The sequence below is a fragment of the Nelumbo lutea genome, chromosome 1, assembly GCF_056320005.1.
Source record: "Nelumbo lutea isolate HS-2025 chromosome 1, American lotus-T2T, whole genome shotgun sequence".
Taxonomy (NCBI): Eukaryota; Viridiplantae; Streptophyta; class Magnoliopsida; order Proteales; family Nelumbonaceae; genus Nelumbo; species Nelumbo lutea.
The window spans coordinates 121,599,322-121,625,492 of NC_142684.1; the positions used below are offsets into that span (position 1 = coordinate 121,599,322).

General features: G+C 40.2%; 2 protein-coding genes across 2 annotated transcripts; both read right to left on the minus strand.

Annotated features, from left to right (window-relative positions):
* Position 1: 1 nt before the first annotated feature.
* On the minus strand, positions 2-4,710 carry LOC148877200 (PI-PLC X domain-containing protein At5g67130-like). Its single transcript, XM_088982777.1, has 8 exons — positions 2,637-4,710; positions 2,443-2,565; positions 2,180-2,317; positions 1,978-2,076; positions 1,572-1,875; positions 1,252-1,475; positions 1,085-1,171; positions 2-671 (listed from the first exon to the last, which is right to left on the minus strand). The coding sequence occupies exons 1-8, from the start codon at positions 3,066-3,068 to the stop codon at positions 489-491; spliced, it is 1,590 nt and encodes a 529-aa protein (XP_088838903.1). The 5' UTR covers positions 3,069-4,710; the 3' UTR covers positions 2-488.
* On the minus strand, positions 3,085-3,883 carry LOC148877201 (putative F-box protein At5g04010). The gene is made up of 2 exons (XM_088968971.1): positions 3,197-3,883; positions 3,085-3,108 (listed from the first exon to the last, which is right to left on the minus strand). Exons 1-2 carry the CDS (start codon positions 3,881-3,883, stop codon positions 3,085-3,087), a joined length of 711 nt encoding a protein of 236 aa, XP_088825097.1.
* Positions 4,711-26,171: the final 21,461 nt, after the last annotated feature.

Consider the following 26,171-nt stretch of genomic DNA (forward strand, 5'->3'; position numbering starts at 1 on the left):
GAACATAAAACATTCAACTTAGATTGGGAAGACCCAGAAACCAAAGTATATTATCAAAACCTCCTACCAAGGAGAGGAATGGAAAAAAACTCAATGAGAAGTGCACATAAAATTATGATATTTCTCATACAACAGCAAGAAAAGATTCCCTGATAATCCGTCTCAGAAACCAAAACTAGTGCTGAAGCACAACCAAAAGAAAATTCCTAAAGTGGCACATACCCGAAGCACCATGTGTGCTGTATTTCAATCTCTCTTGTCAATAATCTATCCCCAAACCCCAAGCACAGTGCACACCTTAACTACCAGATTTTGGTCTGAGAACTCAAGAGTGTTGTTGCCTCAATTGTATTCTATATCTCCAGCTAGTTTGTTTTTATCTCCCACTAGCAGTGCAGAAACTTTTTGGACTCCAAGAATTAGGTAATGACTAATTAGGCTAATCAAGGCAGCATACACACAGATTAGTTATGTCCCGGTGCTATTAATTAAAGTAACAAAAATGCCATCAATGGAAGGCAGAATGGTTTGAGAATGAACCAATCTGAAAAATGGTTTTGTGAAGTAGAACCTGACAACTGAACATATCCAGAGAAACTACCACCAGTTCTGGTTGTAGGAGTTCTATTAGTTGATGCAGTTTCCTTGCAAGATCCCATTGGTGCTCCAACCTGCAAAAGTTCCATCAGGAAAATGAGTCTTACAAAGAGTTTTGTCCACAATATACATGTCACCAACTCACCATGAGAGGTTGGACTAAGCCATTCTCCACCATATGCCATGGATCCAATTGACTGTGGATCCTGACCAAACTACTTCCTAATTCAAGTGTTGTTTGAAAAAGATTAGAAAGAGATGCATATATTGACTCAGGGAAAAATTAGCCAAGAACTATTGATAAAAAAAAATTAACCAAGAGCTTGTGCACTCAGCCATCTTACAGGCAAGGGTTAAGGTAACTCTCCTTCCTGTCATACCGATACATGCTTCATTTTTATCTTATGGAAGTAGGATCTTTAAGCAATTGCAGTGAGTTATCAAATACTAAGCCTTCAGATAAGATTGATAAGCAGTAGACATAAACCTGGCATGCGCTGACAGTAGTACACCCACATAATGTAAAGCCATTCATTCTGTCAAGAGCATCAAAAACGCCTCCTCCATCATTTCTCTGCATAACCCATTTTCTCATTAGGATGCTGGTTGTGTATATGGGTTTCCATATACAAAAAACAAAAAAAGTCGTTATACCATGTAAAAGTTAACAGCCAGAAAGTTAGGCATCACATTTCCAGCAGCTTTGTAACAAGTACCAATCATCCCAACAAGAGCAGCTGAATTCTCTTTGCAGCTTTCATATTCTACTGGAAATGTAGGGAAGTAGTTCTGTAGAAACAAAGATGCACTTCTGGAATTTAGCGGTTGTGATTCCTTTCTGTTTGGGCATGAGCCTTGTACAATACCAGGATCTCCATCTGAAACCAATTATAATACAAATTTACATACTGTATTTAAAAGGATGAAACATTGAAGTTTCAAATACATGGAAGGTTTTAGTGCTCAGTGCTTACGTTCATTTTCCAGCATGAATCTCCATTGGTATGCAATTCCTTCACTAGCTTCCTTGGATGCATCAGAAGTGAACACCAGAAGCCGGTGATTTTCAGCAACCATGTCAGTCACAGCGGGCCAGTCCTCACCTTTTGTTGGCATATTGGAGACAGGAAACCAATAATTGAGTAAACCAGCATCAGTAAAAAGCTTTGTCAACCCCTTGGGTGTATGCACATAGTCCTCAATTATAATGGTCACAATCTCTAATGGGTTTTCACTGAGGAATGTTTCCACTTCCTTTAAGGTGTTGATTGCAGGTTCCTGAAAATGCAATCAGCGCGCAATAGCCATATTATTTTACTAAAGATGGCAGGCACAAGAAACTGTGTACAATTAAATTGGTTAAACAATTCTGTAGATTACAAAAGCAGTGAAGTCGTAGCATTGCCCACGCATTGAATGACAGAGCCAGATGTCGTTGTTGAAGTCGTACATGTCCAACATCAACCCTCTCACACCGTTCTAAACAAGACCCAGAATCTCAAGATTGATTTAGTCACAAATAAAGAAATAGTCACTGGGAATTGAAGTTTTAGTGAAAAGGATTCTAATTATTGACGCATACCCTCAATTGATTAGTAACAGAGTCTTCTTGATTGTAAGATGTCATCCTCTGAATACCAGTCAGAGGCGGTGCATCGACGATGGAAAATGAGTTATGGGTTACCAACCAGGAGTACTTGTTAAAAGGAAGCCCCGCGATCTACGAACAGACAGAAACAGTAACTCAGATGCCGCATGAAATTAAGAATTTGTGTTTAAAGCATAAAGACAGATATGGGTTGTAGAAAAAAAAGAAAAGAAATCAAGAAGAAAGGAAGAACTCACTATTGATGTTGGTTGGATGGCTTGGCCTCTGGTGCAAGTGGGCTCTGTCTTCCCACTTGCAGGACAGTTCCCGCAGTACAGACCGGGCCCACAGTCGGTGGGCAAGGAACACGAATCGAGAAGCTGAGAGTCAGAAGTTCTATTGAGGTTGAGAAAACTGGGAAGGAAAGAGAATGTCTGCAGAGAGAACAAACCTGGCAATTCCCGCCGGAGCAAGCGCTGGAACCGAGAAAGAAAATTGAGATCAAGAAGAAGAGAAGCAATACATCTGCAGCCGCTCTGCATTTCTTCCCGTGGTATGTGCAACAGGCTAACATGGGAAGCGACGAGTGCAGAGCGGGAAGGGAAAGAAACGGAGAGAGACGGGACAAGAGTGGAGATACCGAGAGCGCAACACAAAGCAAGACATATGTATGTCTTTTTGGTAACTTGAGGCGGGCTTCATCTTTTTTTTTTTTTTTTTTTCTTCTTTTTGGATAAATTAGAAAGACCCTGTAATTTGTTTTGCGAGAAAGACCCCATGTATTATGACCGTCAGATAAAGATCCCTTTCCGTTAGTCTTCCGTCTAAAAAATCCGTTACAATACCTTTTAATAACTATTCCTTCTTTAAAAATATTGTTCATCTTTCCCAGCCTTCCTTCACATTTCTCTCCCACACAACAGCTGGCAGAAGAAAATGCTGCAAGTATCTCAGACCATCATCAATGCCCAAATATCCCCAGCTAACCACAGTCAATATACCCATATTCACCTTCTCCACCCTCCTCTTCTCATCACCATCACTCGCATAAGAGAATTCCAGTCCCAACTCTGCCACAAGACCACTTGATACCGCGTTCGAGCAACACCCCGGCGACAGAAGCTCCTTCGAGAACCACCTCTTGCCTGCCGCAACAAGCCTTCCTTTCCCCTTACGATCCATCATGGAGAAAACTCCTCTCCAACCTTTTAGTACTACCGTCCATGTGACTCTCACCTCTCCAGACATCTCTATCATCGATCTGTTGTCGCCGTGAAGCTCAATATCAAATCGAAATACCCCGTTCCAGCGGTTGTTGAGATCTCTGTCGGATTTTGCAAGAGTAAGAATGTTTGAATCGCCGTGGATGATGTCCATGGCGAAGATAAGGTGGTCGAGGGAGATATGGGGTACTGAAGGGCTGCGTAGACGACGCTTGCATGAGCTCTGTCCTAGAGCGAATAGGCGGTGATACGAGACGGCGGTGTCGAGGAGGCGGAGGGTGGAGAGGGAGGGGTAGTAAGTGAAGCATATGGGCTTCCAGAGGTGGTCTGAGGACATGGAGACGGACCACGACTTGCAGACACATGACGCCATGGCTAGAGTCTTGGGGTCAAGGTAGTAAGCAACGAGGAGGAGGACTTCCCATGGAGGAGGATGGTTCGAGAGTCTGTGAGATGCAGAGATGTTCACTTCCATTTTCCTTCTCTTCTTCTGGTGTGTTCACTTGATTAGGGGGTGAGCAGTGTACAAGCCAGAAGTAACTCAGTTACATTCAAACACATTAAAGCGAGGCAATGCAGCAGGGGAATCCCAACAGAAATTAAAGAGCATAGATAAATTGGGTAGAAGAGAAAAAGAGATCACTCTCTCTTGAAACAACCTTTACCAGAAATAAGAGGCATCGACGTCGATACAGGAACTTCCACATCAACGTCTCCAGCTCCCGTGAAAGAATAAGAGCTCATCTTACCACGGCGGCGGGTAGGAATATATGAAATCATCAAACCCCTCTTCGTTCTTCCCTGCAGCTTTGTAGTCCCCAAGCTCACTCAAGTCCTCCGGCATACTGATTTCCCCTTCGAAGTACCTGACCACCTGTCTCATGATCGGACGCATAGCGGGGACACAGTGGGAGCACATCATCCCCAACTTGAGAACCATCATCACCTCTGACTCATCATACTCTCCATTCATCCTCGAGTCCACCACATCCAATATGGCCCCATCCCTCCATCTGTGTCATTCCAGCTCCGTAAGATTCCCAGAGGATCCACTAATTCGCTTTCGAAGGCTTGAAGAGCTTGAAAATCAGCTTGGCTCGATATCGAATGACAGGTGAAAAGCAGTAGTTGAAGGACCAAGAACAAGGGGTTACAGAGGAAGAACCCGTTATTAAATGCAACATGCCAAAATGGCAGGTGAAATGCAACGATCCTCGGGTGAGAGAGAGAGGGAGAGGGAGAGGGAGAGGGAGAGAAAGTGCACGGGAGTCTTTGTCGCAAAACAAAGTGCACGGGGTACCCCATAGTACAGGGGTCTTTGTAATTTACCTTTTCTTTTTTTTATTCTTTTGACTTAAAGCTGTTTTTTTTCCCCTTTGTCATAGACCCATAGGGATTTTTTACCCTTTATTTTTTTACCCCTTGTACTATAACCTTGAAGGAAGGTGGAGGGAGATGAATAGTAATTTTCACAAAGGAATAGTTATTAGAAGTGCACTATAGGGATTAAAAAATATTGTAACAATATTTTTGGACAAAAGGCTAACGGAAGGAGGGTTTTTGTCTCACGGTCATAGTACAAGGGAGTTTGTCCAAAACAAAGTGCAGGGGGTCTTTGTCACAGACCCATAATATAGGGGGGTCTTTGTAATTTACCCTCTTTTTCTACCCATTCTCTTTAAGCTGTTTTTTTTTAGGAAAAATTCCATTTTACTCCCCTTAACTTTGGGGTAGTGTCAAGTTAGTATCTAGTATCTAAACTTTAAAAATGTGTTAGTTACCATTAATCAATTGTTAGTTATCTATTGAAAATGTCAAAATTACCCTTCTAAAGAAGACATTGTTAGTGTCTTGTTTTAAAGTTTAGGTGTTCATTGTCAACCTGAAGTCTAACGGACTCTTCCCGCGTCAACAAGTAAATGAAGAAACCCTGGCCACCTATGTTCAGCAACAATGGAAGACATCGGGTTCTATGACTATTCGATTCCTAGACGATGGTGACTTGGAGTTCTCATTTATAAATCATAATGACCGCTCTACTGCTTTAGAGGGTGGTCCATGGTTTTATCGATCGAGTTGGATTCTTCTTGAAGAATGGACAAACTCATTTACAAGTAAAGGACGGTAAAGCAATAGAGTTTGGGCACATAGAGTTTGGCTCCAAATCCACATGATACCAAGAGGGACGGTAAAGGACAATCGAGTTGTTATCTTACTAGTGCAGCAGGAGTAGTGGTACCTAATCAAGATAAAATTCACACGGGGAAGCTCCTTAGAGGTATCTATGTTTGAAAAAAAATCATTATAGACCTCAGACAACCCTTGCATCTAGGACGATTCATCTTCTACAAGGGCAAGCCTATCTAGCTTTGCTTTTGCTATGAACAACTACCCCGAACTTGTGCCAAATGTGGATTTATTGGTCATATTTGGAATAATTGTAAGCGTTTAGACTCCTCCATTTCAGACTATAAGAGCTATCTTGATGGACGCACCATTGATCATCCAGGAGAGTGGCTCCAGGTCAATTTTTGGCCAGAAAAGCAATTAAATCTGTCGATTTATTCTACTAGCTCAAAGCCAGTTGGATCTTGTAAAATTTGGTTAAACAGTTATGTCCTTAGCTACAATTAGATTGATGTATCTTTTGACATTTATTGTAAATGAATAAAGTACATAATTGATTCATGTCATTGTGGTGTGTTTCTGTGTAATACCCTTAAACTGGACACTTATGAGATTCGTGTTAGTTTAGAATCTTCACAACCGTTGGATAAATCTAGGGAGATTTATCCTTGGTTGGGGTGGCTTGTCTCAGCTGCTAGGGTGAGACCTGAATTACATGCAATGTGGGTTTTTCTTGAAACCCTGAACCAGACCAAAATTCTAGTATTGCTCTGGACCTTGGAGATAGATGGGCAAAATTGAAATGTTACACCTGACCCCTAGACTCGATTATGGTACTGCACTAGGTGTCTGATCGAGCTGTCTTTGATATGCCAATCAATGAGATCCTTAGAGGGGGTCAAAATTTGGGTATGTTGGGACAGTCCGAAAATTCATCTGAGTGGGTGATCATAGTGACAGGATCAGCCCCTTTGTCGGATAAAGTGAATGATCGGGTAATGCACTCTCTCTGATGGAAACCTAAACTGACGATAATTGATTTCAACCATTGAAATTTGTTTTTGCAAAATATATTTATATAGAGATATACATATATATTATGGTTTCAAAATATTTGCAAAAGTTTTAATTCCTGATATCCATGTGAATAGAGAGTGCAACACTATTCCTTGTAGCCTAGGGAGAGGTCCTCTCTTATCGGAGAGTGTTTGATCATTATGGGCTGATAGGTTAAGTGTAAGACCATTGAGGGTAATACCTGATGGGCTAATCTTGCATCTGCCCACAGTCATTGGGTTTTCATAAGGTAGCTGGACCCAAGTACCATTTAGTGTAAATGTTGGGCCCATTAAGATCCCATGGTGATGGACTCAGGGGGTTCACTGTCTTCTACAGTGAATTCGGCCAGGCCTTGTAAGAAAGGCTTGGCTGAACCCATGTGGCTGATGTGTAGATCAATGTTTGGGTCCCACACCATACAAAGATTAATGGGCCTAAAGCCCAATTCGAACTGGGCTTAAGTTAGTTAATTAAAATGAGGCAAGATATGATTTATAATCTAATTAGGATTAGTTGAAGGATAAGATAAGTCTTATCCATTCAAGAGTCCAGATCCAAATATCAGATTTGGATTAAGGAACTCTCTTCTAATTAGATTAGGAGGCTAATCCTAAGAAGGCTATAAATAAAGGGGCGGATTCCTCAGTTACATAACATAACAACCCGTAGAATTCTCTCCTATTCTTGCCATCCCTACTCAATTCCGTCTCCTCTTGAGGAATTGATCAAGAAAGTTTCTTGATATTGTTTCTTAGCTGAAGAAACAATCTGAAGTCATGCTCACTAGCCCCTGTTCGATTCTTGTTGAAGGATCCTTGTTCTTGTTGAAGAGTTATTCTACTGATACTGCTTCATTATACAATGTGTCATTTTCAGTGGAAGCGGATTTTGGTATTCTCCTTAGGCGTGAACACCTTCATTGGGAGTTACTGCTACTTCATATCAGGTATATCTCTCTCCTCCTCTTTTGGTTTCAGATCTGGTTCGGTTTTGAATTCAAGAACGATCCTTGAAAATGCAGTTTTCTAAAATAGGGAATGTGATTCCTAGATGGGAGAGAGAGAAATTTTTTAAATTTCGCCCAACCTTCCTGCAAGGTTCGACCATCCATATGATGGATCTCTCATCCCTTCAAATTCGCCACGTTCAAACGAAGATTCCGAAGATGGTTCTAGGGGCACAAACAGCGTTGTTTGGAGTAAAAATGCGATATGCTCACTATGGTTTCCGGCCATGCATTGTCGCCGATGATGTCAAATGCCAGAGAAGGCCAATCGCATCGTAATACTCAAAACCATCAGCCAACACCTATCTCGATGGAGACCTGCCCTCATTTGCAAGGATGACACGCTAATATTCAAGTAGCGCGACGTACCTCGTATGCATGCGTCATGCATGAGCAAAAGTTGACACGTTTTCTTCATGCAGATGAGTCGCATGGTACTTGTTTTGATAGTCCAAAGCTATCCATCACCGCCCATTATTTCACCAAAATTGGTGGCCTAGGCACTATCAACCTTCTTACTAGGAAATGACGATGTGGCAAACCCAAATGCTACCACATGGATATTCCAACAAATACCCTTCTTGCAATCCGTAACGGACAAGTGCTCGACTACTTCACCAGTCAAGCCATACCACTTGAGAGAGTACTAGCACAAACCACATTGATTCTTCCACCTCCAACATCTCTACAATCCTAGGCTCCATCCATCGGTACCTCCCACTTGCTTAGTCAGTCGAACAGTCTTGAGACATCCTTCCTGCCTAATATGGCTGCACCCACGCTTCCAATGGTTCATTGTGGTGTGGGCCTACCCCCATTGCTCTTCTCTAACACTCCCATCAACCTTCCCTCACTGTTGCCCACTTATCAGTTCTCTTAGGTACACCACCTCATAGCTATGGTCATTTGTAATCAATTGTTTACAGTTTTTATCTGTTTTCCATTCCTGTTCATTACCATGAAAATCATTTTGTGGAATATTAAAGGAGTTAATGATAATAAAAAGGTCCAAGAGTTAATAAAGTTTGCTAAAATAGAAATACTCGATCCGCTATTCCTCTCGAAAACTAAACTCTCGGCTGTAAATAGCACCCTACTGGCAAAAAAAATGAAATTTGATAACTTTGCCTTCCAAGAAGCATCTGGCCATTCTGGTGGTCTCCTCTATTGCTGGCTAAATTCTATCATGGTCAACGTTGTTCATGTCAATACCCACTTAATCTATCTACAAGTTCTGAATTATCCTTCCCATACACCCTAGCAACTCCTTCTATTCTATGGTCACCCCACCAGACATCTCCGTAGAAACTTATGGGATGATATTTCCCTACTACAAGCAACCTCTCACTCCCCCTAGATCATCGTGGGAGATCTAAATGACATCTACGAGACAGAGGACCACAAATCCTTCAAGCATAGCTCACCCCATCTCTCCAAGAACTTGCAAAATTTTATTTGCACATTCAATCTAATAGACTTTGATACTGTGGGGCCCTAGTTCACATGGACCAATGGTCAAAAGAGCAAATCAAAAGTCCTTGAGAGACTAGGTCGGGCCTAACTACCCCTTCTTGGTGTCAATTATTTCCCAATACCATTCTTTCACTTTCCAATAATCTATTCAGACCATGGGCCCATATTAGTGAACACTACACCGGCCTCTCCCCATAGAAAACCTCACTTTCACTTTATGTCATTTTGGGTTGATCACCTTGGCTTCAAGGAAATAATCTCCGACTCATAGAATCAGTCCATACACGGCTCTCCTACCCACCAGGTTATCACCAAATTGAAATCCTATAAACTTGCTCTTAAACACTGGAATAAAGCCCAATTTGGTCAAATACAAAGTCACATTTAGAAAATCACCGACCAAATATCAAATTTACAAATGAGAGCATTAACAAAAGAGGAGCAAAGAGAACTTCATTCTCTTAAAAGCCAATGCAATTATTGGCTGCTCAAGGAGGAGCAGTTGTGGAGAGTTAAGTCAAGGGAGCTATGGTTAAAGGAAGGGGACAAAAGCACAAAATTTTTTCATCACATCACCAACTTTAGGAACTCAAAGAATAACATTGATTGGATAAAATGTTGTGATGGTTTCTAGACCTCAAATCGGTCATCTATAGTCCAGATATTTAAGGAGGCACTTGTAGAAGTGGGAGGCCAACCAGAAGACTTTGATCTGGCTCTATTAAATGACATAAACCTCCCCAACAATAGTCCACTCTTTCAGTCCCTCCTTCCTTTGAAGAGCTATCAAAGGTGATTAAACCATTCAATCCTCATAAAGCACCTAGTCCATATGGTTTTACACCATTCTTTTTTCAGCACTTCTAGAGCCTAATTGGCCATGACATCTACTCAATGGTGGTGAAATTCTATGATTCTAAATTCCTACCGAAAGAAATAAATAATACAAATTTGGTTTTTGTACCCAAAAACAATAAGCCAGTGGATGTCTCAAGCTACAAGCCCATTAGCTTGTGCAATGTGTTGTTTAAAATCATATCCAAATGGTTGGTACTGCATCTTCAGCTGATTTTGCAGGAATTGATATGTCCTAACCAATCTGGCTTCCGGGAGAGAAGGCAAATCTCTGATAACATCTTCTTAGTAAAGGAGATACTACACAAGATGAAACTCCAGTCCAGAGGTAAAAAGTACATTGCAATCAAACTAGACATGTCCAAAGCATTTGATCGTATGGGTTGGTCTTTTCTATATCATGTGTTTAGGAAGATGGGCTTTCTAGATAAATGGTGCAATCTGTTACACCAGTGCATATCTACAGCCACCTCTATCAAAATAGCTAGTGAATCTCGACTACTTTTCTTTGAAACGCAGATTAAGACAATGTGACCCCATCTCCCCCTACTTATTTATACTAGGTATGGAGGTTCTTACCCAACTGCTGAATAATGTTGTGACATTGGGTCATCTTGAAGGGGTTCAAATTAGCCGAACTGGCCCATCAATCACACACCTCTTCTTTGCAGATGACTATATCATCTTCTACAAAGTTGAAGTTGGGAAAGTGAAATCCCTTGTTAACCTATTAAATTCCTTTGAAGCCATGTCAAGGCAGAAAATAAATTATGCTAAATCAAGTATATTTTTCAGCCATAATGTCCCTAGACATCACAGAAAAATTCTCTCCCATATCCTACACATCTCTAACACAATGGTTGGAACTAAATACCTTGGAACCCAAGTTGATGCAAATATGTGTTCCTCCTATAAAGAAGTTATTGACAATATCTCTTCAAGGACAAAGTCTTGGAGGTCAAAACTCCTTTCCAAAGCGGGTAGAACCACCTTAGTCAAATTTGTATTACAAGCCATACCAATATACACCATGTTTACAACAATCCTCCCTCAAACCGTATGCTCCAAGATAGAAAAATTGATTAGGACATTTTGGTGGGGAGACTCAACCAAAGCTTCTAGACACACAACCCCTTGGGGTAAAGTTTGTCAACCGAAGAATCACGGTGGATTGGGTTTTAGAGTTTTTAGTGCCATGAACAAACCAATGTTCAGTAAGCAAATCTGGAGGCTCTTAATAGATACATCCAGCATTTGCAGTTGCCAAATCAGAGATAAATACTTTCCCCATACATCATTGTTTGCAACCAAGAAAGGCCATCGCAATTCTCAATGGTGGCAGCAATCCCACAAGCTGTTAAGACAACTACAGCCTAAGTTATTGTGGTCTGTTCAAAATGGTAGTTCCATTGTGGCAGTAGCTGACCCCTAGATCCCCACACTCTCAGGCCATGTGCCCCAACTAAAAGACTCGATGTCGCACTCTAATATCAGAAACCTGATGGTTTTCGAGTAACTAAATGCATAAGGGTCTCGGGATCTTCCTAAACTACAGCAACTCTTCCATGAGTCAACAATTGGCCATATTCTAAATATAACTCCAGAGCCAAGCCTTTCGGATGACATTCTGGTTTGGAAGTGTAATACCTCTAGTGTCTATACCATTAAGTCGACCTATAGGTATTTTGCCTCCTTTGGGGTGCTCCTCATCTGCTACTTTCTTCGACTAGAAGCTTAAGGTACCTTATAGATTTTAGTTATTTCTCTGAAAGCTTGTTTGGGATGGAATGCTCACCAAAAATAAATTTCTTGCTTGGCTGAATGATTCGGATAGGCTCTGTACCTTTTGCAAGGTTCAAGAAGAATCCGTGCACCATCACTTCTTCCAATGTCCTTTTGCTCGAGTAGTTTGATGTGAGGCTCAAATTCCATACATACTCAATCTATACACATGGTTATAGCTGATTTGATTATCAAGTTAAGCACTCACCAAGGTAAACAATAAGCGTTGACCAGCCTAGGCCACTTCAGTATTATTGGATATCACATTTGGAAAGATAGAAACAAAAGTGTCTTTCAAAATGAGCAAGTGGATTCCAAAAAAGCGGTGCACACAGTTTCACCATATACACAAGAAGAGTATTTAAGTCAACCACAATCTGGCACACGCTCCCGGCATCCCCCCACAAGTGGTATGGCCACGCTTCACCTTAATGGTTCTTTTGACCCAATTTCTGGTAATGCAGGACAAGGGTTCCTCATCTGCCATTCCAGTCAACAGCTCACCATTGCAGAAGGATCGTCGTGCTGGGCAATCAACAGCTATGACACCGAAGTCCGAGCCCTTCTAGGAGGACTACAAGAAGCTTTAGCCCACAACATCTCTCACCTTTTGGTATACTCAGATAATGAAGCATTGATAAATTTTGCTATTTCTGGTAATGCATCACAGTGGATTGATCAATTACATAAGAATCACCTCAAAAGGCTAATCTCTTATTTTGGTTTTGTATATTTTGTGCATGTTCATAGACAATACAATCAAATGGCCCACCTTTTTTGCTTATATTTCATGTAAGGGCCGGTTTAAGTTACACTACAACTCACAACTGTCACCACATGTAACTTTCTCGTTATAAATATATCTATCTTCTTTTTGCCAAAAAAAAAACATAAATAAAGATGTTTTTCAGTTTTCCTTTGTGATTCTTTGCTTCTCTTGAACACTTTAAGGGTTGAGAATGCTCCACCCAAACTTCCCCCTTGGTCTGAGAGCTCTTCAGGGTTGGAGACCACTAGTGGAGGTGGATCAATCTCTCTTCCATTATGTATAACAGGGAGATGTTTCTTTTCCTTACAATCCATATAACCATCAATCTCCTTTTTTTTCCTCACTTCCAAGAAACCAATCATCTCTTCCTTCAAGCTAGCAAGGACAAAGGTGAGTATCCATAGGGGTGAGAAAAAAAAAACCTAAAAATTGAACTGATCGAAACATAAACAAAAAATCGGTTAACCAAACCGGTCAGTTTGGTGTTTTTAAAAAATCGAAGGTACTGGTTTGGTTTCGGTTAACCAATATAGAAAATTGACGGTTAACCAAACCGACTAGTATACATATATTTCTATATATTTTATATATTTATGTGTATTATATGTATATTTTATATTTTTATATATTATAAATTAATAAATATGCATTATATATAAATATATATTTATAATATATGTTATATTATTTATTATTTAAAATATAATATGCTTTCTTCCTTTTCTTCTCATGCAAACATGGCTTCCTTCCTCTTCTCCCATTGCTTCATCTATGTAATATTAAAATTAAATTCTCATTTCTTTATTAAATCTAATCCTCTCAAAAATCTCAACTCCATGTTCTCTTTGTTTATTCCTAATCCCCACATCCCAACAAGATTTCTTGTGATTATACCCACAAAAATCTTCCTCTTCCTCACTTAATTTCTACCCAAATTTCAACTTTCTTTCCTCCCCAAAAACCAACCTGCTTTCTCAACTCTGATCCAAGACCAAAAATGGAAAATAAGAACATTTATTAAAATTTACTTTGGAATTCCAAAAACAACAATGGTGCCCGTGAAATTATTTCCTCAAAAGGATTAGACCAAGATAGAATCCTAATCTGGCTCTCTACAACAATGGTACATATTGCGTAAGTGGGAAAATGTAGTGTAGATCGTGGTAGCAGAGGAGGTGGAGGATAGTAGTAAATGATGCATGGTCATTGGTACTGATAGCATGGAACTGGATAAAATGGAACAACCATTGCCTTTGTCTTCTCAGATTTTGACTCCCTTCTAAGAGATTTTAGCCGAGTTTAGAATCTTGAACACCTCAATCGATTCAGTTTCAAGGTAGGAGACAATAACAATGTCTTTTTTTGAAAGGTAGTTTTGACATTTTCAACAAATAACTGACACATAATCCAGCTTGGAATTGTTTTTTTTTTTCGAATTGACGTTCAATTTGATTATGTGTCCTTTGATGATGTGCTAGCCCTTCGAACCAATGATCAAAGGCTTGCTTAAAACTTGATAAATACCGATCCAACAGTGAATATAGGTTTTGAATCAGAAACAGAGTTGGTGGTGCGTCAGTATCTGTATATCATTTATGCAATCGATCTTTGTTTGTTGGATGATTTACCTTTGCCATTGGACATTGATTGAAGGAGGTATCTCGTTCAGAAACTTCTTAACACCATATTGGAGTTTTGGTCAACAAATCAGAAACATAGATGAATTTTAGATCAGTTTTAGATTTAGATTAGTCCCAAAATTTAGAATCCAATGGTGAATGCCTGGAGTTCATCTTGGTCTCCTGGAATCCGAGTCAAAATTTCTCAACATATTTTAAACATATGGCATTGCATGGTAAGAATGATTGATATTCCTACCTAACAGACTGAGCAATCTAGGCAGGCCACAGCCCCAAATGGCAATACTGATTACAACAAGAAAATTCACACTTAAAAACCCCGACATAGCCTATAAGGGATGCAAACGGATAGGATGAGATTCGAATCAGGGTATATCTGAATTCAATCTGATACTATTCATGTCAGATCCAATTGGATTTGATAGGTCTCGATTTGAATTCAAATCTTATTGGTAAGTTGGATCTTCGGATTTGATCCGATTTGACTTGTTTTCTTTAAAAATGAATAAATTATTAAAAATAAAATATACCAATTTAAATAAAGTAAAAACAAAAAATACAAGTATTTTTTTAATTATTTTCATCATATATATACATGTTTTTTTATAAAAAATAAATAATATAACAAATTATACAAATACAATATAAATAATATATTATAAATAAATAAATAACATATATATGTATTATGTATATTTATATGTATAAATATATAACATATATCGGATCGGATAGAGGTGATTTGGATCGGATCATATTATCCTATCCAAACATTCGACCAAATAGGACCAGATCATGATCCGATCCATTTGCACCCCTAGCCTATAGTTTTCAATTTTCACTTCACCTTTACTATAGCTTCACTCAATGTATCTTCCCTTAGGAATAGTGGTACAACTTGGGTGGGCCTAACCCGAGCCCAAACTGGCCCAGACCAAAAATTTACATGGTCTGGGCCTAGTTTTTTGGTCCTCAGGCTGGGCCCGGGCCTAGAAAATCAGTTTTTTGTTTTAATTTCGGATTAGGCTCAGACCAGACCATTGGCGAACTCGAACTCGGACTAACCCAGACCGATATCTACTCAAGTGCAAAAAACCCGAGCCCGTTCCGATGTCTGAGGCGGTAAGGCCCTTATAGTAACCCTAAAAAATATGTTTGAGAGTTGAAATTGAAAAAGCAAAAAGGTGGGAAAGAGTCGAAAGAGTGAAAGTGTGAAACTGTGAATACCTTTCAATAGCCGATCCCTCTCTCTTACCTTCCAATAGTCATTCTTCAATACTCAATACCTGACCTATTCGAGTGTTCATTCAAGTTCTTTGTAAAAGACTAAAGTGTGAATCTTCTGGTTTTCTGCTGAGTACTGACAACTGATAAATGAGCAAGTTTCTAATATCTACCATGGCACCACATACTTTTCTTTATTCTTTTTTTTGTTTATGGATTAAATTTCTTGATTTTATTTTTCAGTTTTCACCCTTTGTCTTTCATCTTTCTAGTTTCTATTATAAAACAATGCACTGAATAAAATATTAGAAAATATAGAATGCTGCATCGATTCACTTTTCAGTTTGTCTTCTTTATTTTTTATTTAGTTATTTAATATTTATTGGATAGTTTGTCTTCTTATTAGTTTATGGCATTTCCTAAATCCCAACCCACCACAACCCTAATTCTGGCTGAACCGCATTTCTCTATACTGGCTTTCGTAGAAACCATGGAAACCAGTTTGGTCTGAAAAGATATGTCTAGCGAGTAGGGTGTCAAACTCCATTTGTCATTCTTTAATTCCATCTCTATCTCCACAACACAACTACTAGTCTACTACTACCTTACCTTCTAAAAGAGAGAGATTAACAAACCTGGACTGGATAATCAATACAAGGATTTGGAGTATACTAAAGCTTCTACAGAAAATCTAAACTCGAACTTTAAGAATTCTTTGACCGAGGTGACATGTGGCAAAATCAGCAATTTGGAGAATCATTTCTTCTACTGGAATTTGGACAGACCCAATCATCCCTCTAGTACCAAAAAAAATCCAAAATTTTATACAGGTTACAGGCTGTTAGGATGGGCTTGATTTTTATCCTCTAGATGGGCCATGGCTAAAAATCTTAAGCCTTTTTTTTTATTTATTTTTTAGACTTGGCTTGGATTTTGGGTCGTAGAATGGGCTTAAGCTCATAGCCTAAGCTTTTAAATTAGGGGTGAAACTTGGGTGGGCCCGATCCAACCCAAGCCCGGCCCTAGCCCGAGCCCAGGCCCGCTAGACTTGCACCCCAACTTAGGAAACTATACATTTGAATTGATTTTTTTATTCCGAGAATATTTATAAAAAAGTCTCATTTTATCCTTTCAGAAATAATTCCCCTATAAACTGGCAGAGTTAGGAATTTTCTTTGGAGGAGGGGGGAGAGATAAACAAGAAAATGAAATAGGGAGTAGAAGAGATAGGGTTTTAAGAAAAATGGGACGGAAAAGTTTGGGTCTATTACTGATTTTTTTAAAGAAAAATAAACAAAAAAATTTAATTTTGGGAATTGGGGGGCCAAAGACTAACTTTACTATGTTTTCAATCCAGCCTCCACTTACTACCTATATAAATGATGGTTTTAACAAAACTTTGGGGGGAGGACCCCACCAGCATACTTGGTTCTGCCCCTGCCCCCTCCTTATTCTATTCCAAAAATAAAACAAAAATTAATAGGAGAAAAAATTGAAGTAAAAATAAAGTAAAATAAATAACAATAAAAGTAAAGTATGTAATAGTATAAAGAATATTTTATTGTATATTTTATTTTTATTCATTTTCTATTATCTTCCCTTAGTTTCTATTTTATTTTATCTTTTGTTATTTCAAATCAACATTTCAGTTATTTATTTTGTTTTAACTATTTTGCTTGAATATGTATCACGGTCAAAATGGATTTTTCCACTTCCTTAAGCCATTGCAAAGTAGAGAGGGTATCTTAGTATATTGACTCGTAAATGACCCTAAATTTTACCATGTTATTGTTACATTTAGATTTTAGACACAACTTAAATTTATTCTTACATATATTTGGGAAAATTCCCCTTCCCATCTAACATAATCAAGCTTAAATCCGTTCAACTTGCTTGAACACCCCACCGGAAAAGGAAAAGAGAGAGAGAGAGAGAGAGAGAGAGAGAGAGAGAGAGACTTAACAAATCCTTGATATTGATTTCATACCTAAAGTCCACGTAATGGCATTGGCTTCATTCAAACCAGATGGTAAGGGATAGAAATATTTCCTGTAAAACTGGGGCCCGCCCTGCCTTGCCCCGAACGGGGCAGGTTTTTCTTGATCTTTAATAGGAACATGGCGGGGATGGAGAAAATATTTCTGTTCTAAATCAGGAACAAGGTTTGTATATAATTCTTCGGATCCATCTAAACCCAACGGTAGATTAGTAAACTATCCCTAGATTTAACATTGATTTTTAAAATGTCTCTAAATTTCTTCCAAATTTTTAAAATCCTAGTGTAAGTGTTGTGGTTAGGCTATGTGAGAGCAGTCTCCTTGAAAGACAAAGGAAGAATCGAGGTAGGAAGTAGGGTTGAAGGATAGGTTAAATGGTAAAGTGATAAGGCCAAATGAGTAATGGGATGGTCGAATGAATCCCTCATCATGAGGTGGACCCTCATTTATAAGGAGGGATCCCAAGATCCCAAAAGGAAGGAATCAAAAGTATTTGATTCCCATTAGGAAATGAAAAATTAGATTTATTATTGGTCATCAAGGAGCACTTCTAGGGTTCCGCCACTTGTCTTATGAGATCTCTCAAGGACAAACTTTCCTTTCGTCCAAGGATTCTCACAATCCCTGTGTGCAATTTCCTTTCGTGACTCATTTAATCGACGTGGCACTGGTGACGTTATCATTTAGCAGGCACACCTTTATTAGACTTATGTGGTACCTTGTCACGTGTGTAACTTAAAGTTGCACATGTAGTCGATATTTATTTCTGATTCATAGTGATCTTGCGGTTTTGTAATGGTCTTGAGTTCATCATAACACTGCACGCATCCAAAGTTCGTCGCAGAACTGCACGCATCCAAGGTTTATCACAAAACCGTGTGCATCTAAAGTTAATCGTAGGTTCGTGTTAGCCAAAGCTTATCATGTCTTGTGCCGAGTACGGGTTTGTCATGAACGTGCGATGAGTTGTATACTCATCGTAGGTAACCAATGAGTTATGAGTTCATCGTAAGCGTCCATGTGGTATCAATTTAGTGTCCTCTATACTTTGATGGTCTGAGCAATCACTATGTACCTACATTAGCCCCCTGCTTATCGATAAGTGGAATCTTACTGATAAGCATTTTGCCTTCAGACTTGCCTTAAGGTTTTGTGCGTTGGGTCTGGTGATCGTTCCTATTTTGATTAGATCTCACATGGGTGAGGGAAAATTCATTTGGATCTTTTGTCAGCCCCCTTGCCTATTAACGAACTGGGGATCAATCAATAGGCAGTTATGCATTTGGCTTATTGGTAACTTTAGATGAGGATTGGATGTTCATTACCGCTTAGCTTTCAACCCCCTGTCTTTTGATAATTTTCTTTCTGTTAGTAGGCAATTCTATGTCCGGTTTGTGAGTTTTAGCCCCTGCCTAATGGTAGGAAAAAAATTGCCAAAAGGCAAGTAGGGAAATGTGAAGTATGGGCGTGCAGCCCCCTTGTGTGTGTCGAAGTTGTGTCTGTTGTGAATACACAGTGTTGGGTAGTAGTTTATCACTTGGTGACTTTTCGCATTTGGTTACCATTGAAGGGGGTGGGGAAGATATTAGGTGCTGATGACTTGGCAGTCATTATTAGCACTTTTCCTAACCATCTTATCTTCATAAAGGCAATCTGTTCGTGCGTGCGGCTCGGATGAGACATGCAACCTTTTAAAGTGGCGGTTGCTAATGTGGCATCATTTTTAAATTAATGCGTCATTTTGTCCTACCTGTCTAGGGGTATGATTGTAAATTTAAGCACTTTGCCTTTTCGTTAAGCATCGTTTAAAAGATTGGAATCATGTTTGTTCTTCCCCAATGTTGTTTGTCATTCCCAACACGTGGGAGGGTTTTTATAAAAGGACAATACATCTTCTATCACTCTCTCCTATGTACTCTTGTTACTTTTGGTCAGTTTACTCTTTATGTTTCATCTTTTTCTATCTTGCAACTCTTCCTATTTGGCTTCTTCATCCTCCTACATGTTCTCTTGTCTGTTAATCATGTTTCCTCACCAGAAGAAATCTGAGTGCCCCTTCGTCGACTTCAACAAAGATTAATATAGCGGAATTGCTATCTAAGAGAGAAGTGGCTAGGATGGCTGACAGTGGGAGGGGTTTTTGGCCTCCAATGCCAGTGTTGAGGGGAGAAGAAGGGGGTTTTGACACTGTGGTGGGGATGAATTAATGTTTCTTTATAGGTGCCTGGATTGATCAGTGTCATTCAAGTGTTAAGAGCCCATTATCGATAGCTCAAAATCACCCAATAGCTATTCCGTTGGGTGCGTTACATCTTAGAAAACCCAATGTCCTGCCATCTTTTACAGGATTATGTCCTTTTGCGCTTTGTAGATTGATTCATGGATCTTCCTGGTGGTACTTGGAACATTGGTGTTTCTGTACTCACACATTTGTGGTGGGTTCGGTGAATTTACAATCACCGTCGAAGATGTGGTCACCTTATTGGCATTACCCGTTGGTGGGGCGATGTCTGCCCACCATCTACAGTTTCCTGAGTCCCTTCCTGCTAATTTATTGAGGCTTTGTGAGGATCTATTGGCAGAGATTGCAGAATTTAAGTCTCAAATAGACCAATTGACTGCTTGTGGGAAAATGCCTCTCGAAGCATGGGTGGCCTACTAGTTTGAGTCTAATGGTAGGGGAGATGTAATGGTGTGCGGGGGAGAGAGCCAGTGTCACATTGCAGCCTTTATTTTGTATGTGGCCTCTTGTTTCCTTTGCCCAAGGTTACCCGATTATGGCCTCTATATGGTTTTGGTTCCTCTTGCTGTAGTGGCTGCCGAAGGCCATCAGCTCCCACATGCTTCAATGTTCCTAGGGTATTTGTTCAAGCAAATGGATGGCATCGTCCATCAGATGATGGATCCAAGCCTTAAGAGATGTATCAGTTACATTTTTGCTCCTTTCTTGTTCATGTACATATGTGAGCATCTAGAGCTCAGTGTAACCCCGTCCTCTTTCTCCAATGCGAGTCACCATCGTAACTTTTAAGGGGGATGAAACTAAAGACCACATGTTAGGGGTTTGTTGTGAAAACCGGTGGCTTCACGCAACAAGGCTGAAGGACTTGGAGTGAATGAAGTCGAGTTGAAAATATCATCCATCGAGGGTTTTGTGTGGAGACCGTACACCCGAGGCGTTCAGCATGCTATGCCATTTTTTGTTGGCACCATGATTCCTGAGGATGGTGACCAACAATACGCTGTGGAGATGGCACATCCTGTCGCGAGCGTAGCACACCTCATCCTGTGGCTCGGCGTGATCGCATACATAGACCGCGTCAATGAAGCTCAAATTACCGCCTACCGCCCTAATGAGGTCCTATGCCAGTTCGGGTGTGATGATCTTGGTGCCCAATTTCTATGGTCCTTAGTGGAAGATGTTTTCTGGACCTGTCAACATGATCTAGCATTTCCTGGAGGTGCCCGATTCCCTATTGCCGGTTATGAGAGGGTCCAAGCTTGTAAATCCTTCCACTTCGCTTACTTGTGTGCGTTGTTCGAGGGTTTACAAATGTTTATGCAGGCAATCCCTTAACCGCGTCATGTTATGACTCCCAATAAGGGTCATGCTGCCAACCAGGAGCAGCCACCAATTAGCCCCATGCCGAGCCTATCGATAGGAGAATTCACGGGCGTTGTTCAAAAGGGAAAGCGCCCAACTATTGAGAAGGGTGAAGGTAGCTACTCTCCAACAGCGAAGAAGCCTAGGTTAGCGAGGGGACCTCGTACCACTGTTCCGTTAGAACCAACTACGCCACGTGCCCCCATATCAGACGTGGCATCATCTCGGGTTAGCAACAATGAGGATAGGCGCTCACCACTATTGGGCTAGGAGGAGGCCAGGAAAGAGCCTTCGATCACTACGCCTGAAGTAAGGGAGACGACTGACACAGAATCAATGCAATCAGTAGTGTGATGCCCCTGGAGAAAGTTACTTCCGTCCATGTCTCAGGCGGACGTGTGAAGAAAATGGCTCCTCGTCCCATAGGAGGGTGCCTGAGAAAGTCAACTTGGTAATAATTTAAACTTTTTGCATTTGTTTACTATTGCTATAAATACCACTACCATTATTGACTTGAATACAGTCCTTTATTTTGAAGTGAGTAGAGGTTGAAGATGCTTAGCCTGATACAAAGCCTCCACAAGCCCCTTCCAAGGACATTGTGGGTGAAAAGGTATGTATAACTTAGGAATTTTTGTGATTTCTATATTGCTATTGACTTAATGTGTTGATCGTTTGTAATATACCTCATCGCAGATGCCTTTCGATGTGGATCCTTCCATCGTACCAGTCTCACCGATTATCACATAGCAGGTTCATGAGTTGCAATCATCCCAACCCCCCAGGCAGACTCAAGAAGTAAGTGAAAACCTTCATAGTGACCCTATGGGTGCCAAAGTGACTAAGGATGTTGGCACCGAGGACATTGCTCCAGCTGTCATCGCACAGTGGGTCAACTTGAGGTTGCCCAAGAAGGACAGCCAAAGGATGTGCTACCCGGAGAACCCGCACAAGAGCCAGTGCAACCTATCACAAACAATTAGGGATAGGTACCCGTTGGTGCTAGTATTAAGGATGGTGGCACAGAACCTCCCTTGCAACTTCCTCATCATGTTGACGATGCAGGTGTAACTTCACCGCAACAACCTGAGGCTCAGTCTCCTTCAGGACCTATGGCCGCAGAAGCTCTCTCACCGTCGAAACCCAGGGCGCTTAAGGAAAAATTGATTTATGTGTGCGAGGAGCTTGAACGGTACTATGCACTCCACGAGGTGTGCCCATTGGGTTATTTGGTTGACGATCTTGTTGCCATTCAGGGCGTTTCTAAGGGTGGCAAATATGTGGTGTCTAATTTTGTGGCCAAGGCTGCCTCATACGTCATGCAATAGGGCTGGTTGCCTGATACAAAATTTCCTACGGTTGTAATAGGCACTTCCCTTAACACTATTGTAGGTATGATGAACTACACCATAAGTTAGCCTTTGGAAGAGCTCTCATGGTCGGTGTTCGCTCGTTGGCTGAAGACATGCACTTCATTCTCGTCGATGGGATTCCGACTAGAACAGATTGAGCAAAGGGTAGTTCGAATAGCCTACGTCTTTTGGAAGGCTGGGTACAAGGAGTCCTAACCATTAACTGTAGAGGCTACAAGAGAAATTAATCTCCGTAAGAAGGTTGTTGAAGCCAATTTCGAGAAGTCCCAAAAGAAATTAAAAGTCATGATCAATGAGTATGCGCAACAACAGAAATTGGTCTAGTAGTATGAAATGGAGGTTAAAGAACTTACAGAGATTGCAACAGATTGAGCAAGATTGGATGATATCACCCGTATGAAGGGTGAGTGGTTTAGAGAGTGGTGTACTTGTAAAACATATTAATACTCGCATGAGAAGGAATGTCCTCTTTTGTCTATTCATTTTCTTTTTGTCCTTGCCTTGATAGCCCCTTTTTTTTATATGTGCTTGTGAATGACTTAAAAAAAAAAAACCATACTAAGCAAGTAAAGCTTTATCGCATACTAAAAAATTCGATACCTAAAAAATCCCTTAATTCTTCGTGAAATTAGACATGTGACATTATAATGCCCTAAGGCTCAAGACTTATCGTAACAAAGATCATTATTTGAGACCTCTAAATTTTGTCAAACGCGAAAGAGTCATCGTAATAATGTAAAGTGAATGTGTTAACCATAAGAAAAAGGACAAACAAAATAATCATCTCGTATAAAAAAATCAAAATTTATGTCATTATGATCTCGATGTGTCAAAAGGGAGTGCTTTTATGAGAAAGGCGAGACCTTATCACATTAGGTTGTAGGTAAAGTTAAATGTTGCCCTGTGCGAGGGTGTGACGAACGTAAGCATTATTTGTAAAAACTAATCGTGTAAATACCATCCCACATGCCTAAATCGACTAATATCGAAAAATTATAAAGCTTAGTACGAATGGTAAATCTAAATTGTTTTTACACAATAAGGCAAATGCCTGAGATGAATTTTAGGTAGAATAGAAGATAATTTCATCATAAGGCAAATATCATTGCATGACGTATGGGAGAAGCGTTACGTGATTTGCAGAAATGATCAAATACTATCATGTTAGTATCCATTGTTGTCCTTTGCGAAAGAGGTGTTGTGAGCTAAAGAAAAATGAAGTCCTATTGCAACTCAGGCAATTGGGCTTCATCTGTAGTTTTAGGGAATTAAATACTTATGTATCAGTGTTGTCGAGGCGCCATTGTATTTAAAGTGGCTAAAATAGCAATTGTTTTTCGCAAATACAATGAGTTATGTATCATCACAACTGTTATTCGCATTTATTCATAGAATGATGTTTGGTCAAAAGGGTAAAGTTCAACGCAAGACTCATAACATTTAAATGGCACAATGAATGCTATCATGAAGCGAGTGTCAGTGCGAATTCCTAAGTTAGGTTCTTAGGCAAAAAAGAAATAGTTTTCCCACGAGCAGCAGTATCGTATCGATACTTAGAAACACACGAAACACCTTTTTTTTGTTTTTTTTTTCAAATCTTGGTTTTTGGTAAGTTAAAAATAGGTTTTTTATTAAAAAAATTGGGGTTCCCGAAACACCTATAACATGTGTTTCAAAGGTGTATCTTTTTCAAAAGATACGATACGATACGCCCGATACGGGGCATGTCGTATCGATACTTTAAACCATGGCAAAGCACAATCTTGCTACGAAAAGAAATGAGCACTATTCAAATGTCCAAACACTATCCTACAAAAGAATTATCATGGAATTATGAGGGCATCAGATATTATCACAGAATTATCGTAAAATTAAGTAAATGAGGCTTTCTTTGTTCATGCAAAAACCCGATATCATTGCGCATAGAAATGGAATCCAGGCCAATAAGGTCCCAAGCATAATCCTTGCATCAGCAAGAATGAGGAAATGATTGCATTCCAACTTATTGAAGTGGCATGACATACTCATAAGCAATTGTGTAAGTTTTATCGCATAGGCCAAATTTAACCATTATATTTTATCAGTTGTGTAGTATGCTTGCGCATAAGAAAATCTTACCATCACAAATCCTTGACATGCTTGGTGCGATTAAATGTTCCTTGTGTATCCATAAGGGAAAAAATACTCAGGATTCGCTATACCCGTATTCGGTATGTTTTACTTGAATCATCGTAATATGCAATATTCCTGTCTTGTTTTTGCCATCGCTCCTGGGGTTGCTAGGGCCTTCGCATTTAGCATACGGCTCATGGAACTGGTCACGATGTCCTAGAACTGGCCAGGGTAAGTATGAACGTACATGGGCTGCTAGGGCCTTCGCTTGTTGCATGCAACATCATGGAACTGGCCACGACATCATAGAACTTGTCATGGCATCCTAGAACCGGCCAGGGAATGTGTGAGCGCTCCTAGGGTTGTCAAGGCCTTCACAGAAAGCATGTGGCATCATGGAACCAGCCACGACATCGCGAAACCGGCTAGGGAATGAGTAAGCACGCTTGGGGTTGCCAGGGCCTTCGTATGTACCATGCAACATCATGGAACCGGTCGCGACATCCTAGAACCATCCAATGAATGAATAAGTGAACCTGAGGTTGCCAAGACCTTCGCATAGAGCATGCGGTATCGTGGAACCAGATAGGGAATGAGTACGCCTGGGGTTGCTAGGGCCTTTGCATGGAGTATGCAACATCATGGAACCGGCCAAGGAATGAGTGAATGCAACTGGGGTTGCTAGGGCCTTCGCATGAAGCATGCGGCATCGTGGAACCGACCAAAGAATGAGTGTGTGTGTGTGTGTGTGTATATATATATATATAGCAAGGTCAAAATTCATCGCACAAATTTCAATCAAGATATATTCATTAATAACAAATCATAGTCGCATAATAGAACATGCCAATATATCATAACTTCATCACAAGACTCAAAATACATTACAAGATGTCAGCTTATATCACAGACTCTGAAGTTATAGTTGAAACTCATCGCATAACATTTCTAGACTTAAATATGCATACAACGAATGTAAGGTACACTATGTTATGAGTACAACACATCTTTCATGTGACAATTGTCTTTTCAAAATATGTGACAAGTTTGTCTTCACAAATACATAAGGCAACATTACATGTCCTTTTACAATGCTACTCAAAGTATGCTTTCAACCTGTGGCCATTCATGGTTTCATCTTATTCGCCAGTGTCTGCAGTTTTCAAGACATAATTGTCTAATGGGTGCGCTTCCTAGATTTCATATGGTCCGACCTTTACGGCTATCGCTGAGCAGTTGATCCATATCCCCTGTTCGGAACCGTTTTCCCATCATAAAGGCTACACAGGCAGAGATTGTTTGTATTTTTGTCAGTAGCACTGCCTCTTGACCATGTACTAGGGAATAAGGTGTTGCTTTTGTACTTTTCCTAATCGTTGTGCGATAAGTCCAAAGAGTCTCTAACAATTTCTTTGACCAGTCCTTTTGGTTGACAACCACCATCTTGCTCAACATTCTTAGCAAAGTTTTATTTGTGGCCTCTGCCTGCCCGTTCCCCCATGGGTAATAAGTTGTAGACGTGCCCAATCTCACCTCATGTTGTCTTAACAAGTCTCAGGCCTCTTGATTCTTTAAGGATAGGTCATTGTCTGTTAAAATTCTCATTGGGACCCCAAACCTGGAATGTGTTGCCTGAGGAAGTTTGCGATGTTTTCTGTGCAAATCCGTCATAATGTTATGGCCTCCGCCAATTTTGGTGCAATAATCTGTAACCACTATGATGAAATAATATCCCCAGGAAG

Bases quoted from the DNA above. Each gene is read 5' to 3' on its own strand.
- LOC148877200 (XM_088982777.1), bottom strand. From the start codon at position 3,068: ATGAACAATATTTTTAAAGAAGGAATAGTTATTAAAAGGTATTGTAAC. The intron at 2,566-2,636 runs GTTTGTTCTCTC...TCTGACTCTCAG, and splicing joins GCTCCGGCGGGAATTGCCAG to CTTCTCGATTCGTGTTCCTT. The intron at 2,077-2,179 runs GTATGCGTCAAT...GGTCTTGTTTAG, and splicing joins CTGTTACTAATCAATTGAGG to AACGGTGTGAGAGGGTTGAT.
- LOC148877201 (XM_088968971.1), bottom strand. From the start codon at position 3,883: ATGGAAGTGAACATCTCTGCATCTCACAGACTCTCGAACCATCCTCCT. The intron at 3,109-3,196 runs GTGAATATGGGT...TTCTTCTGCCAG, and splicing joins AGAAGAGGAGGGTGGAGAAG to CTGTTGTGTGGGAGAGAAAT.